The sequence below is a fragment of the Pseudophryne corroboree genome, chromosome 11 (genome assembly GCF_028390025.1).
Source record: "Pseudophryne corroboree isolate aPseCor3 chromosome 11, aPseCor3.hap2, whole genome shotgun sequence".
NCBI classification, from domain to species: Eukaryota; Metazoa; Chordata; class Amphibia; order Anura; family Myobatrachidae; genus Pseudophryne; species Pseudophryne corroboree.
In genome coordinates this window covers 195,794,991-195,813,503 of record NC_086454.1, presented here as the reverse complement: position 1 = coordinate 195,813,503, position 18,513 = coordinate 195,794,991, and the positions used below count along the sequence as shown (strand labels likewise).

The 18,513-nt window shown below is 47.7% G+C and overlaps 1 protein-coding gene across 2 annotated transcripts in view; it reads left to right on the top strand.

The window, feature by feature from the left end:
• Positions 1-18,513, top strand: part of PACS1 (phosphofurin acidic cluster sorting protein 1) — a 502,137-nt gene that overhangs the window by 391,582 nt on the left and 92,042 nt on the right. For both annotated transcript variants that reach the window (XM_063945169.1, XM_063945168.1), the window contains one exon: positions 4,628-4,782. In XM_063945169.1, the coding sequence (XP_063801239.1) occupies positions 4,628-4,782 (155 nt within the window). The remainder of the gene's footprint in view (positions 1-4,627; positions 4,783-18,513) is intronic.

Sequence of the window (18,513 nt, the reverse complement as noted above, 5' to 3'; positions counted from 1 at the left end):
GGAGACATTCTTTTTGGTGAAGACCTGAATAAGATTGTGGCTGATCTGGCTACTGCTAAAACAGCTTGCCTACCTAGTACGGCTCCTTCCGCACAGAAGGCTAAAAGTACTTTACCTCGGCCCTTTTGTCCTCCAGGTAAAGCAAAAGGTCAGGCGTACCCGAAGCAGACTCGTGCTTCCAAACCTGCCAAGCCCAGACCGAAGCGAGCCTGGGCTACCCGTCAGCCTGCTTCCAAAACTGACAAGCCTGCCGCATGACGGGGCGGGCCTCCCTCTAGGGGATCCCAGGGTGGGGGGCAGACTTCTAGGTTTTGCCCAGGAATGGTTGAAGACCACTTCAGATACCTGGGTAAGGGAAGTCGTCACTCGAGGTTACGCAGTACCCTTCAACAACCGTCCCCCTCATCGATTTTGCCTGACAGATGCCCCTTTGGATCCAATGAAGGCAAACACTCTCCATTCGGTGGTACAATCCCTCCTGACCACAGGAGTGGTGGTATGGGTGCATCTGGCTCAGCGAGGCAAAGGGTTCTATTCACTGCTGTTTCTAGTCCCGAAACCGAACGGGTCCTCGCGGCCCATTCTCAATCTCAAGTCCATGAACAAGAACGTGAGAAACTCCAAGTTTCGTATGGAAACTCGTCGCTTTATTATTCTGGCCTTAGAGCCTAGCGACTATATGGTCTCCCTGGACATACAGGATGCCTACCTGCATATTCCTATTGCAGTGTCTCTTCAGCAGTACCTGAGGTTTGCGGTGGGCAACCTTCACTACCAATTTCAGGCGTTACCCTTTGGTTTGACAACGGCTCCCCGAGTTTTCACCAAAGTGATGGCGATCATGACGGCTACACTCCGCCGTCAAGGGGTCAGGATCCTGCCGTACTTGGACGATTTGTTGATCCTGCCAAATTCCCCAGAAATTCTCCTGTGTTATCTAGATCTGACTGTCCAGGTCATGACAGCCCACGGGTGGCTTGTCAACTGGAAAAAATCATCCCTGGTTCCTGCTCGGAGCATGGTACACCTGGGAGCATTATTGGACACCCACAACCAGCTGTTGTTCTTGTCTCAGGAGAAGGTACTGAAACTTCAGGACAGGACTCGATACTTCCTATCTCGTCCGCAAGTGTCGATTCACTCTGCAATGCAAGTGCTAGGTCTCATGGTGTCGGCTTTTGACATGGTAGAGTATGCTTAATTCCATTCTCGCCCTCTGCAGAAGTTAATTCTGACCAAGTGGGACGGCCTGCCTCACCGGATCAGATCTCACATGATCTCCTTGTCTCCGGAGGTCCGCCTGTCACTGAGCTGGTGGCTTCAGGACCATCGATTGAGCAGGGGCCGTCCCTTCTGGATATCCAACTGGGTCCTGCTGATGACAGATGCCAGTCTGAGAAGTTGGGGCGCGGTGTTGGAACAACACTCTCTTCAGGGTCGGTGGACCGAGGAGGAGTCTCTACTACTGATAAACATTATGGAGCTGCGGGCAGTGTTCAATGCGTTGACAATGGCCCAGCATCTGATACAGAACAGACCTGTTCAAGTACAATCCGACAACGCCACCACGGTGGCGTACATCAATCATCAAGGCGGCACAGAAGCCGCATGGCAATGAGGGAAGTATCAAGGATTCTTCAGTGGACAGAACGCCATCTGCCGGCCATATCCGCAGTGTTCATTCCGGGGGTCCTAAACTGGGAAGCGGACTTTCTCAGTCGTCAGGACGTACACGCCGGAGAATGGAGCCTTCATCCAGAAGTGCTTCAACTTCTCGTGGACCAGTGGGTCCTTCCAGATGTGGACCTGATGGCGTCTTGACACAACCACAAGGTTCCGGTCTTCGGAGCAAGGACAAGAAATCCTCAAGCAGCGTTCGTGGATGCTCTGGCAATTCCATGGAACTTTCGGCTGCCGTATATGTTTCCTCAGGTGTCACTCCTTCCCAGAGTCATACGGAAGTTCAAGCAAGAAGAAGGAAACTTACTTCTGGTCGCTCCAGCGTGGCCCAGGCGGCACTGGTTCTCCGATCTACAGGGCCTCTCGTTGGATCGTCCCCTTCTATTTTCACAACGACCAGACCTCCTCGTTCAGGGCCCTTGTGTTTACCAGGACTTGGCCCGTCTGGCTTTGACGGTGTGGCTCTTGAAGCTTCCATCCTGAGCGCCAAGGGTTTTTCTGAGGCGGTCGTTCAAACTAAGCCGGCTTCTGCTCGGATCTACCATAAGGTCTGGAATGCTTACTTTACTTGCTGTGGGTCTCACAATCTGGATTTAGGCCTGTGTCTGGCTTCCCTCAAGGTTCACATTTCGGCCTTGTCAGTTTGGTTTCAGAGAAAGATCGCTACCCTACCTGATATTCATACATTCACTCAGAGTGTGCTGAGGATTCAACCCCCTTATGTGCCACCTGTGGCCCCTTGGGATCTGTCGGTGGTTTTGGAGGCTTTACAAGAGTCTCCGTTTGAGCCTCTTACCTCTGCTGACCTTAAGTGGCTTTCCCTTAAGGTGTTGTTTTTGCTGGCTATTGCTTCAGCTAGAAGGGTCTCAGACTTGGGTGCCTTATCCTCTAAGTCCCCCTATTTGATTTTTCACCGTGACCGGGCGGTTCTTCGGACACGCCCAGGTTATTTACCCAAGGTGGTGTCTTCTTTCCACCTTAATCAGGAGATTGTGGTTCCGGCCTTTAATTCTCCTGAGTTGTCTTCCAAAGAGCGGAGTTTGAATGTGGTACGGGCTCTCCGTATCTATGTGAAGAGAACTTCCTCCGTTAGGAAATCCGATTCTCTTTGTGTTGTTTGGTTTTCACAAACGTGGCTGGCCTGCTTCTAAGCAGACATTGGCCAGATGGATTAGAATGGCGATTACACATGCTTATGTACAGGCCGGTCGTCCGGTTCCTGCTACCATCAAAGCCCATTCTACTCGGTCGGTTGGACCTTCTTGGGCGGCCCATCGTAGTGCGACCCTTGAACAATTGTGCAAGGCGGCTACGTGGTCTTTGAGGAACACGTTTATTATGTTCTATGCCTTTGATACTGCCGCTTCCCAGGATGCTTCCTTTGGACTCCGGGTTCTTGTCCCCTCCCATAAGGAACTGCTTTAGGACATCCCCGATGTTATTCCTTGTGGAGCCCAGTGTACCCCGCAGCAGAAAACTAGATTTATGGTAAGAAATTACCGTTGTTAAATCTCTTTCTGCGAGGTACACTGGGCTCCACAAGGCGCCCACCCTGACGCACTTAGCTTTTTTTGGTTGGTATTGGCATAGCTGCTGACACTCTCTCCTGTGGTGAGTGTGTGGTGTAATTGGCTACGAGCGGTTGTCGTCTCTGGTACCTGCTGCTGCATTGGGCTGGTTAACTAAACTGAGCTCACTGGCATGGAGGCAGGGTTATAGAGGAGGCGGCGCTGTGCATCTTGGGAACAGTCTAAAGCTTTGAGCCTGTTGGTGCCTCGGATCAAGATCCTACTCTACACCCCCGATGTTATTCCTTGTGGAGCCCAGTGTACCTTGCAGAAAGAGATTTAACAACGGTAAGTTCTTACCATAAATCTCGTTTTTTGTACTTACTGGTAAATGCTTTTCTCTGAGTCCATCTGGGGAACACTGTATTCCCACCCTTATGCTCAGTTTTTTGTTCATGGGTAGTACACCCTTTGTTTAGGGCTCCTTTTGAAGTTGTACTGAGACCCATGGGTTGCAGAGAGGGAGGAGCTACTTTCTTAAAGTTTTACTATTCTAATTAAGTGTCAACTCCCTCGGTCCCATCAAGCAACACCATTGTCCAGTGTCCCTGAGATGGATTTAGAGAAAAGGATTTAATGATAAGTGGAAAAATCCAGTTGTTGTAGTCAAGGTCCTGCGCTCATACTTACCGTGGTTTCTGTGGCTCATTCCTCCTCCTCACCTGGCTCTGTGAGGTATCTAATGCTGTCGTGGAAGTGACACAGAGTTGTTATTGACCATTTCTTTATGATTTTAGCTGTATAGTGTTCACTAGAAATTGCCGGGTTACACATTTAGGGAAACATGTTTAAGATGTGTAATATTAGTTTAGCTGATTTAATAAAACAAATATATTTGACTTTTGCCAGTGATAGTGATGCATTTGGGGCCTGATTCATGTCTGTAAGTAAAACAAAAAAAAGCACACAACTGGACAACACCATGTTGCACTGTTGGTGGGGCTAATGTAACATATTTAGATTTGGGTGGGTTATATTTGTTCTTCTGTGCTGCTGGCTGCTTTTGTATGTAGCCGGCAAATGTTAGACAGCTTTACATTTACGCTGAAATTTAAATTTCAGTTTGATTACACCCCACCCAAATCTAAATGTCTCTGCACGTTACATCTGCCCCACCTGCAGTATAACATAGTTTTGCCCAGTTGCTTGCTTTTTTGCTCTGCTTACAAACATGAATCAGGCCCTTGGTTTGTTAAGCACAATGGGTCATAGTTGAGGCTAAAACTGTACTGACATTTACATTGTTAATCAAGAAATGCTCTGCAGATTATATTTTAGCAGAGCATTTCTTGATTAATCATAGGTTAAACAAGTACCTGGATATGTCTTACTCTTCTAATGTGATCAATTAAGTAATGTATTGTACTTTGGTTTTGCAGTTATCACATGGCACCAGGACCACCACGACCTCTAAAAGTTGTGTGTGCGGGAGGACACACATTTCTTAGTTTCCTTCTTGGAGCATATGTCACAAATTTAGCAGGAAGAACTTCTGACTGGTTAGGCTACCTGCGCTTCCTATTAATCCCACTGGGTGAGACAAATCTTCGAAGATGCAACAAAATAGACAACACTGTTTCAAGCTAAAGTACTATTAAACATTATCTTCAAACATGTAATTATAGACTTTTAGTGATCAATTCTTTACATATATCCCAATGTCCAGTACTTGTGGTCCTTACAATCACTTATACTTTGGGTTTCCTGTTAGTGTTAGTAGCAGATCTAGCGAAAGGATATAATTTTGCACCTGGATGGAATTTGTATTTCTCAAACATCTATTGGGGGACACTACAACAATACCGTGCATCCGAAAAGTATTCACAGCACTTTGCTTTTTCCACATTTTGTTATATTACAGCCTTATTCCAAACTGGAATAAATTAATTTTTCCCTCAAAATTTTACACACACTACCCCATAATGACAATGTGAAAAAAACTTTTTTGCGACTTTTGCAAATTTATTAAAAATAAAACACTAAGAAATCACATGTACATAAGTATTCACAGCCTTTGCTCAATACTTTGTTGATGCACCTTTGGTAGCAATTACTGCCTCAAGTCTTTTTGAATATGATGCCACAAAGTTGGCACACCTATCTTTGGGCAGTTTGCCCATTCCTCTTTGCAGCACCTCTCAGGCTCCATTAGGTTGGATGGGAAGCGTCGTACACAACCATTTTCAGATCTTTCCAGAGATGTTCAATCGGATTCAAGTCTGGGCTCTGGCTGGGCCACTCAAGGACATTCACAGAGTTGTCCTGAAGCCACTCCTTTAATATCTTGGCTGTGTGCTTAGGGTCTTTGTCCTGCTGAAAGATGAACCGTCACCCGAGTCTGAGGTCAGCAGCGCTCTGGAGCAGGTTTTCATCCAGAATGTCTCTGTACATTGCTTCATTCATCTTTCCCTCTATCCTGACTAGTCTCCCAGTTCCTGCCGCTGAAAAACATCCCCACAGCATGATACTGCCACCACCATGCTTCACTGTAAGGATTGTATTGGCCTGGTGATGAGCGGTGCCTGGTTTCCTCCAAACATGACGCCTGGCATTCACGCTAAAGAGTTCAATCTTTGTCTCATCAGACCAGAGAATTTTGTTTCTCATGGTCTGAGAGTCCTTCAGGTGCATTTTGGCAAACTCAATGCGGCCTGCCATGTGCTTTTTACTCAGGAGTGGCTTACATCTGGTCCTCTGCCATACAGGCCTGATTGGTGGATTGCTAAAGAGATGGTTGTCTTTCTGGAAGGTTTCTTCTCTCTCCACAGGGGAATGGTGTAGCTCTGACAGAGTGACCATCGGGTTCTTTGACACCTCCCTGACTAGGGCCCTTCTCCCACAATCGCTCAGTTTAGACGGTCGGCCAGCTCTAGGAAGAGTCCTCGTTGTTCTGAACTTCTTCCATTTATTGATGATGAAGTCCACCATTCTCATTGGGACCTTCAAAGCAGCAGACATTTTTCTGTACCCTTCCCCAGATTTGTGCCTCGAGACAATTCTGTCTCGGAGGTCTACAGACAATTCCTTTGACTTAATGCTTGATTTGTGCTCAGACATGCACTGTCAAGTGTGAGACCTTATATAGACAGGTGTGTGCCTTTCCAAATCATGTCCAATCAACTTAATTTACCACAGGTGGACTCCAATTAAGCTGTAGGAACATCTTAAGGATGATCACTGGAAACAGCATGCACCTGAGCTAAATTTTGAGCTTCATGGCAAAGGCTGTGATTACTTCTGTACATGTGATTTCTAATTTTTTTTATTTTTAATAAATTTGCAAAAATCTTAAAAACTTTTTTTTCACATTGCCAATATGGGGTATTGTGTGTAGAATTTTAAGGGAAAAAAATTATTTATTCCAGTTTGGAATAAGGCTGTAACATAACAAAATGGGGAAAAGGTTTAAGCGCTGTGAATACTTTCCGGATACACTGTATATTTTTAATGTTTTATTATCTACAGTATGTTTATATTTATTACCTTAATTGTGAGCTGCAGTGGCCATTTTTTTCTCAGTATTGTCTCAACATGTATAAAGCAAAGAATAGTACTCACTAGTGGTCACACTGCCACTTGCCCATTGCCATGCTGTCATGATGGTCACTGGAGATCCCAGTCACAGACCCAACTTACCTGTTTCGCTGCTCCTGCTCTGCTTTCCCGCCGGCGTCTGCATACTAAATGTGCATCTGGTTCTGGTGTTCTCCATATGGGGATTCCTTTTGGCTCCGGATGAAGGTCGCCGCCATCTTCCTTCGGGTCAGCTGACCGATGTACCACCAATGAGAAGTCATTTCCTGGTTCCCCGGAGCTCTCAGCAAGCCAGCAGTCACTATCAAGGGACTTCCTAAAGCGCTGGCGGATTGCCAGAGCAATGTCTCTCACTGCCTACAGCGTGAGTAGATTCTCTGTCCACCCCAGTGTAGTCCCTCTGATCCTTCCAGCTTTGTGTCAAGTATCACTTGAAATTGACCAGGTGTTGCCCAAGGAGGGCTATGACTCCCCAGGCTGTTACAGCACATCTGGATCTCCCTGCGATATTGGGTGCTTGCGAAGATTACCTAGTTACCTAGTCCCTCACTATCATAGGGATGTGATGGTTGAAATTGATATTATCGCTCATGTGTGTATACGTCATTGCAAACCACTCTTTCAAGCTTCTTGCTTTGACAACAGTGTTAATGCGCCAAAGAAAAGCGGGTGTAGACTTGAAACATGATGGAGGAAGACTAACCTGGTAGAGGATAAGTTAAAACGAATCAAGCATAAAGAAGAATATCAATCCACTTTCTCATACGTCCTAGAGGATGCTGGGGTCCACTTCAGTACCATGGGGTATAGACGGTTCCGCAGGAGCCATGGGCCTTTTAAGACTTTTCAAGGGTGTGAACTGGCTCCTCCCTTTATGCCCCTCCTCCAGACCTCAGTTTTAGAAATGTGCCCAGGCAGACTGGATGCACTCCAGAGGAGCTCTACTGAGTTTCTCTGAAAAGACTTCTGTTAGGTTTTTTATTTTCAGGGAAAACTGCTGGCAACAGTCTCCCTGCTTCGTGGGACTGAGGGGGCAGAAGTAGGAACCAACTTCCTAAAGAGTTTCATGGCTCTGCTTCTGGCTGACAGGATACCATTAGCTCCTGAAGGGAACTGAACGCTAGCCGTGCATAGATGCTCACTTCCACAGCACGCCGTCACCCCCCTCACAGAGCCAGAAGTCAGAAGACAGGTGAGTGTTAGAAGACAGATCTTCAATCAAGAAAGTGACGGCTAAAGGTACCGCGCGGCTGGCGGGAGCGCAGCGCGCCATACTGCCCACACAACACAGGCACTGCAAGGTGCAGGGGTAGGGGGGGGCGCCCTGGGCAGCATGAAACCTATTGAAACTGGCATAAATAAGGGCATAAGTTGCTGAGGCACAGTCCTACCCCCGCCAGTATAAAAAATTACCTCATAAAAGCTGAGGAGAAACACGCCATTGAAGAGTGGAGCTTCCTCCTCAGTCAGCCAGCACACTGCTCAGTGCCATTTTCTCTCCTTCCAGGCTGCAGAGAAGAACACTGGTCCTCCTCCACTGCTGAACAAGTATCAGGGTGCAAAACGGGGGACCACAGTGAATTTGGTGTTATATAATTGTGTGATTAACATTATAAAAGTGCTGCATGTCGGTGGGCATTTTGTGTTCACAGACATTGTGTTACTGGCACTGGGTTGTGAACTGGCAAATTCTATCTGTGTCCCTCTGACAGATTTTACTGTGGGTCTGTCCCCTATAAGTCCCACAGTGTCTGTGGTGTGGTTGTGCACGTGTGTGACATATCTGAGGCAGGGAACTCTTCCTCTGTGGGAGACATGTTAGGGACACAGAGGTGTAATATGACACCAAGAGCCTGACTGAGTGAAAGGTTACATGATAGTGTGAATCATATCAGTAAGAGGTTGGACTGAATCTCATGCAGAAAACTGAAAATAATCTGTTGAAGATGTGATTTTTAATAATTCTGCCTTTCATCCATATAATTCTTCCAATGGAAAAGGTTCTGGCAATCCAGAAAATGGTCAACAGATATTGAAACCAACAAGCGTGTCGATCCATCAATGCATTCGGTTGTTGGGGAAAATGGTAGCGGCCTACGAGGCCATACAGTTTGGCCGATTTCATGCCAGAGTATTCCAGTGGGACCAGTTGGACAAGTGGTCCGGATCCCACCTACACATGCACCGGAAAATAATCCTGTCCCCCAAAGCCAGGATTTCGCTCCTGTGGTGGCTACACAGTTCTCACCTACTAGAGGGACGCAGGTTTGGGATTCACGACTGGGTCCTAATAACCACGGATGCAAGTCTCCGAGGCTGGGGATCTGTCACACAGGGGGAAAGCTTCCAAGGAAAATGGTCAAGTCAGGAAGCCTGCCTTCACATAAACGTTCTGGAATTGAGAGCCATTTACAACGGCCTTCTACAAGCGGTACATCTTCTTCAAGATCATCCCGTGCAGATCCAGTTGGACAATGTAACAGCAGTCACGTACATAAACAGGCAAGGCGGAACGAAAAGCAAAGTGGCAATAGCAGAGGTGACAAGGATTCTCCTCTGGGCAGAAAGACATGTAAGAGCTCTGTCAGCAATTTTCATTCCGGGAGGGCAACTGGGAAGCATCCAGGAGAGTGGGGCCTCCACCAAGAAGTCTTCGCAGAGGTGACAAGTCTTTGGGGAGTTCCTCAAGTAGACATGATGGCATCTCGTCTAAACAAGTGATATTGTTCCAGGTCGAGAGACCCTCAAGCAATAGCAGTGGATGCACTGGTGACCCAGTGGGTGTTTCGGTCGGTATGTTTTCCCTCCACTTCCACTGATTCCAAACGTTCTCAAAATAATAAGAAGAAGAACAAGAGTTTGAGCAATCTTCATTGCCCCAGACTGGCCAAGGAGGGCTTGGTATCCAGATCTTCAGGAGTTGCTCATAGAAGATCCTCTGCCTCTTCCTCCTCGAGAGGACCTACTACAGCAGGGGCCGTGTGTGTGTATCAAGACCTACCGCGGCTACGTTTGACGGCATGGCTGTTGAGCGTCGGATCCTAGCCCAAAAGGTTATTCCCAAGGAAGTCATCCCCACTCTTATTCAGGCCAGGAAAGGAGTAACGTCTAAACATTACCACCGTATTTGGAGAAAATATGTGTCTTGTTGTGAATCCAAGAAGGCTCCTACGGAACAGTTTGACTTGGGACGTTTTCTCCATTTTCTGCAGGCTGGTGTGGATGCGGGCCTTAGATTGGGTTCAATCAAGGTCCAAATTTCGGCCTTATCAGTTTTCTTTCAAAAACAATTGGCCTCCTTTCCAGAAGTTCAGACGTTCGTGAAAGGGGTTCTTCACATCCAGCCTCCATTTGTGCCTCCAGTGGCACCATGGGACCTTAATGTGGTGTTGCAGATCCTTCAATCGCATTGGTTTGAACCTCTGCAGGAGATAGAATTGAAGTTTCTCACTTGGAAAGTGGTGATGCTGTTGGCCTTGGCATCCGTAAAGCGGGTATCTGAGTTGGGGGCCTTGTCTCACAAGAGCCCTTACCTGATCTTCCATGAAGATAGGGCAGAGTTAAGAACTCGTCAACAATTTCTTCCAAAGGTGGTTTCGTCCTTCCACATAAACCAACCTATTGTGGTGCCAGTAGCTACTGACACTTTCACTGAGTCACAGTCTCTAGAGGTGGTTAGAGCTTTGAAGATTTATGTCGCAAGAACAGCTTGGTTACGGAAAACAGGTTCTGTTTGTCCTGTATGCTTCCAGCAAGATTGGGTGTCCTGCTTCTAAGCAGACTATTGCGCGCTGTATCAGAGGGACAATTCAGCACGCTCATTCTACGGCAGGCTTGCCGGTACCGAAGTCGGTGAAGGCCCATTCTACTAGGAAAGTGGGCTCATCCTGGGCCGCTACAACTTTGCCGAGCGGCTACTTGGTCAGGGTCAAACACATTTGCTAAATTTTATAAGTTTGACACTTTGGCCGATGAGGACCTCAAGTTTGGTCAGTCGGTGCTGCAGGGTCATCCGCACTCTCCCGCCCGTACTGGAGCTTTGGTATAACCCCATGGTACTGAAGTGGACCCCAGCATCCTCTAGGACGAATGAGAAAATAGGATTTTAATACCTACCGGTAAATCCTTTTCTCCTAGTCCGTAGAGGATGCTGGGCACCCGACCCAGTGCGTACTTTACCTGCAGTTTGTTCTTTATAGTTACACAAGTTGTGTTTCATTTGTTTTCAGCATGTTGCTGTAAATGGTTCATGCCTGTTGGCGTGTGTCATGTTGAATGCCATGTTGTGCGGCATGGTTGAGGTGTGAGCTGGTATGAATCTCACCATTAGTATAAAAGTAAATCCTTTCCTCGAAATGTCCGTCTCCCTGGGCACAGTTCCTATAACTAAGGTCTGGAGGAGGGGCATAGAGGGAGGAGCCAGTTCACACCCTTGAAAAGTCTTAAAGTGCCCATGGCTCCTGCGGAACCGTCTATACCCCATGGTACTGAAGTGGACCCCAGCATCCTCTACGGACTAGGAGAAAAGGATTTACCGGTAGGTATTGAAACCTATTTTCTCTTATGTCCTAGAGGATGCTGTGGACTCCAAAAGAACCATGGGGTATAGACGGGATACGCAGGAGCTTGGGCACACTGAAAAGACTTTGACTGGGTGTGAACTGGCTCCTCCCTCTATGCCCCTTCTCCAGACCTCAGTTAGACTTTGTGCCCAGGACTGACTGGACACTCACTAGGGGAGCTCTCCTGAGTTTCTCTAGAAAAGACTTTATGCTAGGTTTTTTTTTTCAGGGAGACCTGCTGGCTACAGGCTCCCTGCATCGTGGGACTGAGGGGAGAGAAGCAGACCTACTTCTTCTTAGTTAAGGGCTCTGCTTCTTAGGCTACTGGACACCATTAGCTCCAGAGGGTTCGATCACTTGGTGCGTCTAGCTGCTTGTTCCCGGAGCCGCGCCGTCATCCCCCTCACAGAAGCCAGTAGAAAGAAGTCGGTTGAGTATGCAGAAGACAGAAGACTTCAGTGACGGCAGAAGACTCCAGTAACGAGGTACAGCAAAATGCTTTTCGGTGCCTCGGCACCGTTTTTCATACCGCCGCCGGCATTTTCATATTTCAAATTTTAGCGGGCTGAAGCGCGCCGGGAAGGGGCAGGGCTTAGCCGCACAGCTCACCAGCGCCATTTTCTCTCATCCACGCCGCTGCAGAGAACGCTGGCCCGGGACCTCCAAGCTCCACTACAAGTAACAGGGAGCTAATTGGGGGTGGGGGGGGGGGGGCACAGTAATTGGTGCATCATTATTGTTTTCCATAGGGATATATGGGGGCTGGGGTGTGAGCTGGCATACTCCCTCTGTTCTTCTCTATCCAGGCTTCCTTGTGGGTCTGTCCCCTAGCTGAGGCGGTGTGTGTGTGTCGGTGTGTCGATACTCCGTGTCGGCATGTCTGAGGCTGAGTGTTATTCCCCGGAGGAGGTTGCTGGGGGAGCAGATGTGGGTCTGGAGTTGGCCCTGTCGGCGCAGCCGACACCTGATTTACTTACAATGTTAAGTACGCTTAATACAAATGTGGCCTCTTTGTCTAAAAGGTTGGATAAATCGGAGTTTCAGACTCAGGTATGGAGGAAATCCATGGAGGATTCTTTGTCTCAGGTGCAGACCCCATCAGGGTCGCAAAAGCGGACTTTTACTCAGGTGGTAGATACGGATACCGACACGGATTCTGATTCCGATGTCGACTTTACTGAGGCTGCTTTACATCCACGATTAGTTAAGAGTATTCAATACATGATTGTGGCTATAAAGGATGTTTTACATATTACTGACGAACCTGCGGTGCAGGAAACAAGGATTTGCTTGTTCAAAGGGAAAAAACCTGAGGTGAAGTTTCCCCCCTCTCATGAAATGAATACTCTTTGCGAAAAGGTTTTGGAGTTGCCGGATAAGAGATGGCAGATTCCCAAGAGAATTTACATGGCGTATCCTTTCCCCTCTGATGACAGGGAAAAATGGGAGTCGTTTCCAAATGTCGACAAGGCTCTATCCCGGTTGTCTAAGAAGGTGGCGCTTCCGTCCCCTGACACGGCAGCTCTCAAGGATCCGGCGGATCGTAAGCTGGAGACGTTTCTGAAGTCCATTTTCGCTAATACGGTTGCATTGCTCAGACCTGCTGTGGCGTCTGTATGGGTGAGTAGTGCTATTGCTAAATGGGCTGAGAATTTAGCTGCTGATATGGATACGCTTGATAAAGATAATGTTCTTTTAACTCTTGGTTATATCAAGGACGCTGCTGATTACCTGAAGGATGCGGCGAGGGATGTTGGTCTCTTGGGATCAAGGGCCAATGCCATGGCGATCTCGGCCAGGAGAGCGCTGTGGATTCATCAATGGAATGCTGATGCCAACTCCAAGAGAGCTATGGAAGCTCTCCCCTTCAAAGGTAATGTCTTGTTTAGTGACAGCTTGGCTGATCTGGTGTCTACCGCGACGGCGGGTAAGTCATCTTTTCTTCCTTATGTTCCCACACAACAGAAAAAGACACCACATCAGCAGATGCAGTCCTTTCGTCCCAATAAATACAAGCGTGGAAAAGGTTTGTCCTTCCTCGCTTCAAAGGGTAGAGGAAGGGGAAGAAAGTCGCCTGCAGTATCAGGCGCCCAGGACCAAAAGTCCTCCCCTGCCTCTACAAAGTCCACCGCATGACGCTGGGGCTTCCCTGGGGGAGCCCGGACCGGTGGGGGGCCGTCTGCGAATCTTCAGTCAGGTCTGGGTTCAATCAGGCCTGGATCCTTGGGTCCTAGATATAGTATCTCAGGGATACAAGCTGGAGTTTCAGGAGGTGCACCCTCACCGGTTTTTCATTTCGGCCTAACCAGTGTCTCTTCCGGACAGGGAGGTGGTGAAGGCAGCAATACAAAAATTGTGTCAACAGAGGGTCATTGTTCCCGTTCCCCCGTCCCAACGGGGGGAGGGGTTCTACTCGAGCCTCTTTGTGGTACCGAAACCGGACGGTTCGGTCAGACCGATTCTGAACCTAAAGTCCCTCAATCCATACTTGAAGGTTTTCAAGTTCAAGATAGAATCTCTTTGAGCTGTGATTTCCAGCCTAGAAGGGGGGGGGACTTTATGGCGTCAGTCGACATAAAGGATGCCTACTTACACGTCCCGATATATCCTCCGCATCAAGCTTTCCTCAGGTTTGCGGTACAGGATTCTCATTACCAATTTCAGACGTTGCCGTTTGGGCTTTCCACTGCCCCGAGGATTTTCACCAAAGTCATGGCAGAAATGATGGTTCTCCTTCGCAAGCAAGGGGTTACCATTATCCCGTACTTGGACGATCTCCTGATAAAGGCGAGGTCCAGGGAACGGTTGCCGAGAAATGTGGATTTGTTTCTGTCCGTTCTGCGACAACACGGTTGGCTGCTAAATCTGCCAAAGTCTCAGTTGATTCCGACCACCCGGTTGCCCTTTCTGGGCATGATTCTGGACATGGGCTTTGGGCTTACGGAAGGTGTTTCTTCCGGAAGACAAAGCTCTGGAATTGCAGACGATGGTCAGGGTACTTCTGAGGCCGAACAGTGTGTCGATTCATCAATGTACTCGGGTTCTGGGGAAAATGGTTGCGGCGTACGAAGCCATTCCGTTTGGCAGGTTTCATGCCCGGGTGTTTCAGTGGGATCTGCTGAGCAAGTGGTCCGGCTTTCACCTGCACATGCACCGGAAGATAAGTCTATCTCCCAGGGCCAGGATTTCTCTACTGTGGTGGCTACAAAGTTCTCACCTCCTAGGAGGGCGACGATTCGGTATCCTGGATTGGGTCCTGTTGACAACAGATGCAAGTCTCCGAGGCTGGGGCGCAGTCACCCAGGGAAGAAATTTCCAGGAGAAATGGTCGCTCCAGGAATCTTGTCTCCACATAAATGTTCTCGAGTTAAGAGCCATTTACAACGGCCTGCTACAAGCAAGAAGCCTTCTTCAGGGTCGGCCTGTCCTGATACAGTCGGACAACTTAACAGCGGTGGCGCATATAAACCGTCAAGGCGGAACAAGGAGCAGGGCGGCTATGGCGGAGGCCACAAGAATCCTTCGCTGGGCGGAACAGCACGTGAGCGCTCTGTCAGCAGTCTTTCTTCCGGGAGTGGATAACTGGGAAGCAGACTTCCTCAGCAGACACGATCTCCATCCGGGAGAGTGGGCTCTTCATCAAGAGGTATTTGCAGAAGTGACAAAGCATTGGGGAACTCTGCTGATCGACATGATGGCGTCTCGCCTCAACAAGAAGCTTCCGAGGTATTGTTCCAGGTCAAGGGACCCCCAAGCCAGTGCAGTGGACGCCCTGGTAACTCCGTGGGTGTTTCAGTCGGTGTATGTGTTCCCTTCGCTTCCTCTCATTCTAAAAGTACTGGGAATCATTTGACGAGCAAGAGTGCAATCGATTCTTGTCGTTCCAGATTGGCCAAAAAGGGCCTGGTATCCAGATCTTCAGGAATTACTTGTGGAAGATCCTTGGCCGCTCCCTCTAAGAGAAGACCTGTTATTGCAGGGACCATGCGTGTTTCCAGACTTACCGCGGCTGCGTTTGACGGCATGGAAGTTGAGCGCCAAATCTTAGCTCTGAAAGGTATTCCCGGGGAGGTCATTCCCACTCTCCTTAAGGCAAGGAAGGAAGTTACGGCGAAACATTATCACCGTATTTGGAGAAAGTATGTTTTGTGGTGTGAGACTAAAGCTGCTCCTGCGGAAGAATTTCACTTGGGTCGGTTTCTCCATTTTTTGCAGGCAGGCGTCGATGCCGGCCTGAAATTGGGTTCCATCAAGGTGCAGATTGCGGCTTTATCTATCTTCTTTCAGAAGGAATTGGCTGTTCTCCCTGAGGTTCAGACTTTTGTGAAGGGAGTGATGCATATCCATCCTCCGTTTGTGCCCCCGGTGGCACCATGGGATCTTGACGTAGTCTTACAGTTTCTTATGTCTTCCTGGTTTGAACCTTTGCGTAAGGTTGAATTTAAGTTTCTCACTTGGAAGGTGGTCATGCTGTTGGCTCTGGCATCTGCCAGGCGGGTGTCTGAGTTGGCGGCCTTATCTCACAAAAGTCCGTACTTGATCTTCCATTCGGATAGAGCGGAATTGAGGACTCGTCAACAATTTCTGCCGAAGGTGGTTTCTTCGTTTCACATTAACCAACCTATTGTGGTACCTGTGGCTACAGATGCTGTGGCAGTTCCAAAGTCTCTTGATGTTGTGAGAGCTTTGAAGGTATACGTTGCCAGAACGGCGGTGGCCAGGAAAACAGAGGCGCTGTTTGTCCTGTATGCTTCCAACAAGATCTCCAACAAGAATTAAGGTTAAAAAAGGGTTGAGATTGCCTAAAGGATAAAATAAAAAAGGGGCAGACTAGATGGGCCAAGTGGTTCTTATCTGCCGTCAAATTCTATGTTTCTATGTAAGATTGGTCATCCTGCTTCGAAGCAGACTATTGCACGCTGGATTTGTAGTACGATTCAGCAAGCTCATTCTTCGGCTGGGTTACCGGTGCCGAAATCAGTGAAGGCCCATTCTACCAGGAAGGTGGGCTCATCTTGGGCAGCTGCCCGAGGGGTCTCGGCACTTCAGCTTTGCCGAGCAGCTACGTAGTTGGGTTCAAACACCTTTGCTAAGTTTTACAAGTTTGATACCCTGGCTGAGGAGGACCTCATGTTTGCTCAATCGGTGCTGCAGAGTCGTCCGCACTCTCCCGCCCGGTCTGGAGCTTTGGTATAGACCCCATGGTCCTTTTGGAGTCCCCAGCATCCTCTAGGACGTAAGAGAAAATAGGATTTTAGTACCTACCGGTAAATCCTTTTCTCCTAGTCCGTAGAGGATGCTGGGCGCCCATCCCAGTGCGGACAGTTACTTGCAGTGTATTCTTATTAGTTGCATTGATTTACACACGGGTTGTGTATTTGTTGTTTCAGCTTGTTGCTGTAGTTAAATTCATACTGTTATCTGGTTTACGGTTACTCCGGTTGTACGGTATGTTGTGGTGTGGGCTGGTAGGTTCTTGCCCTTAGTTTGAACAAAAATATTTTCCTCGAAATGTCCGTCTCTCCTGGGCACAGTTCCTATAACTGAGGTCTGGAGGAGGGGCATAGAGGGAGGAGCCAGTTCACACCCAGTCAAAGTCTTTTCAGTGTGCCCAAGCTCCTGCGGATCCCGTCTATACCCCATGGTCCTTTTGGAGTCCCCAGCATCCTCTACAGACTAGGAGAAAAGGATTTACCGGTAGGTACTAAAATCCTATTATCACCCATAAGAAAACAGAGTTCCTGTCAAATGACATCATGGCAGCAAACAATAGGCCAGCTCAGCTCTTCCATGCAGTGGAGAAGCTTTGCAAGCCAGCACGCTTGCAGTCTGATGAAATGCTCTCCCAATCAAGGGAGCTATGAGTTCGAAACTTCTTTGCAGATAAAGTATCCTCCATCCGGGCTGGAATCTCCACAGTGCCATCAAAGGAGTGACAGGTTTTTCCAAGCCTGTAGACAAAAGAAAGAAAAAGTATTCCAAAGTGGGGCTCTCATTGAACTGATTGGACTAATATCTCTAGTTAGGATATACAGTGGGGCTCCCCAATAAATTTATGATAAAATATAACCTTTATTAATATTTGTATAAAATACTGTATATAGGCCCTCATTCCGCGTCGTTCGCTCGGTAATTTTCTTCGCATCGCAACGTTTTTCTGCTTAGTACGCATGCGCAATGTTCGCACTGCGACTGCGCCAAGTAAATTTGCTTTGAAGATAGTATTTTTACTCACAGCTTTTTCTTCGCTCAGGCGATCGTAGTGTGATTGACAGGAAATGGGTGTTACTGGGCGGAAACACGGCGTTTTATGGGCGTGTGGATAAAAACGCTACCGTTTCCGGAAAAAACGCGGGAGTGGCTGGAGAAACGGAGGAGTGTCTGGGCGAACGCTGGGTGTGTTTGTGACGTCAAACCAGGAACGACAAGCACTGAACTGATCGCAGATGCCGAGTAAGTCTGAAGCTACTCTGAAACTGCTAAGTAGTTTGTAATCGCAATATTGCGAATACATCGTTCGCAATTTTAAGAAGCTAAGATTCACTCCCAGTAGGCGGCGGCTTAGCGTGTGTAACTCTGCTAAAATCGCCTTGCGAGCGAACAACTCGGAATGAGGGCCATAGCTTGCGAAATATTACAAAAAATGTGGAACAGTAATGGTGATTATCACCATTACTGTTTCACATTTTTTGTAATACTTCGCAAGCTATATACAGTATTTTATACAAATATTAATAAAGGTTATATTTTATCATAAATTTATTGGGGAGCCCCAATGTATATTCTAACTAGAGATATTATTCAAATCAGTTCAATGAGTGCCCCACTTTGGAATACTTTTTCTTTCTTTTGTCTACATGATTAATTTATTCCAGGCATCACCCCCATTCGGTAACAACAATAGATTTAACAATATGATAATTCCCGATGATCTTTATATAGGGGATATGGGAGAAAACTGATTGGTTTAATGGTTTTATCATTATTAGGGTCTGTGCTGACTTTTTTTCAGAGGTTTCCAAGCCTGCCAATGTCAGCTACATGTTGTCATGGACCAGCTTTGACCCAATGAATGTAAAAGACATTTTCTGAAATTGCCCAAATTTTGTGTCTCACTACCTGTGATCTGTCTTAACCAAGCTTCTAGTAATGTGTATGGACACAATTGG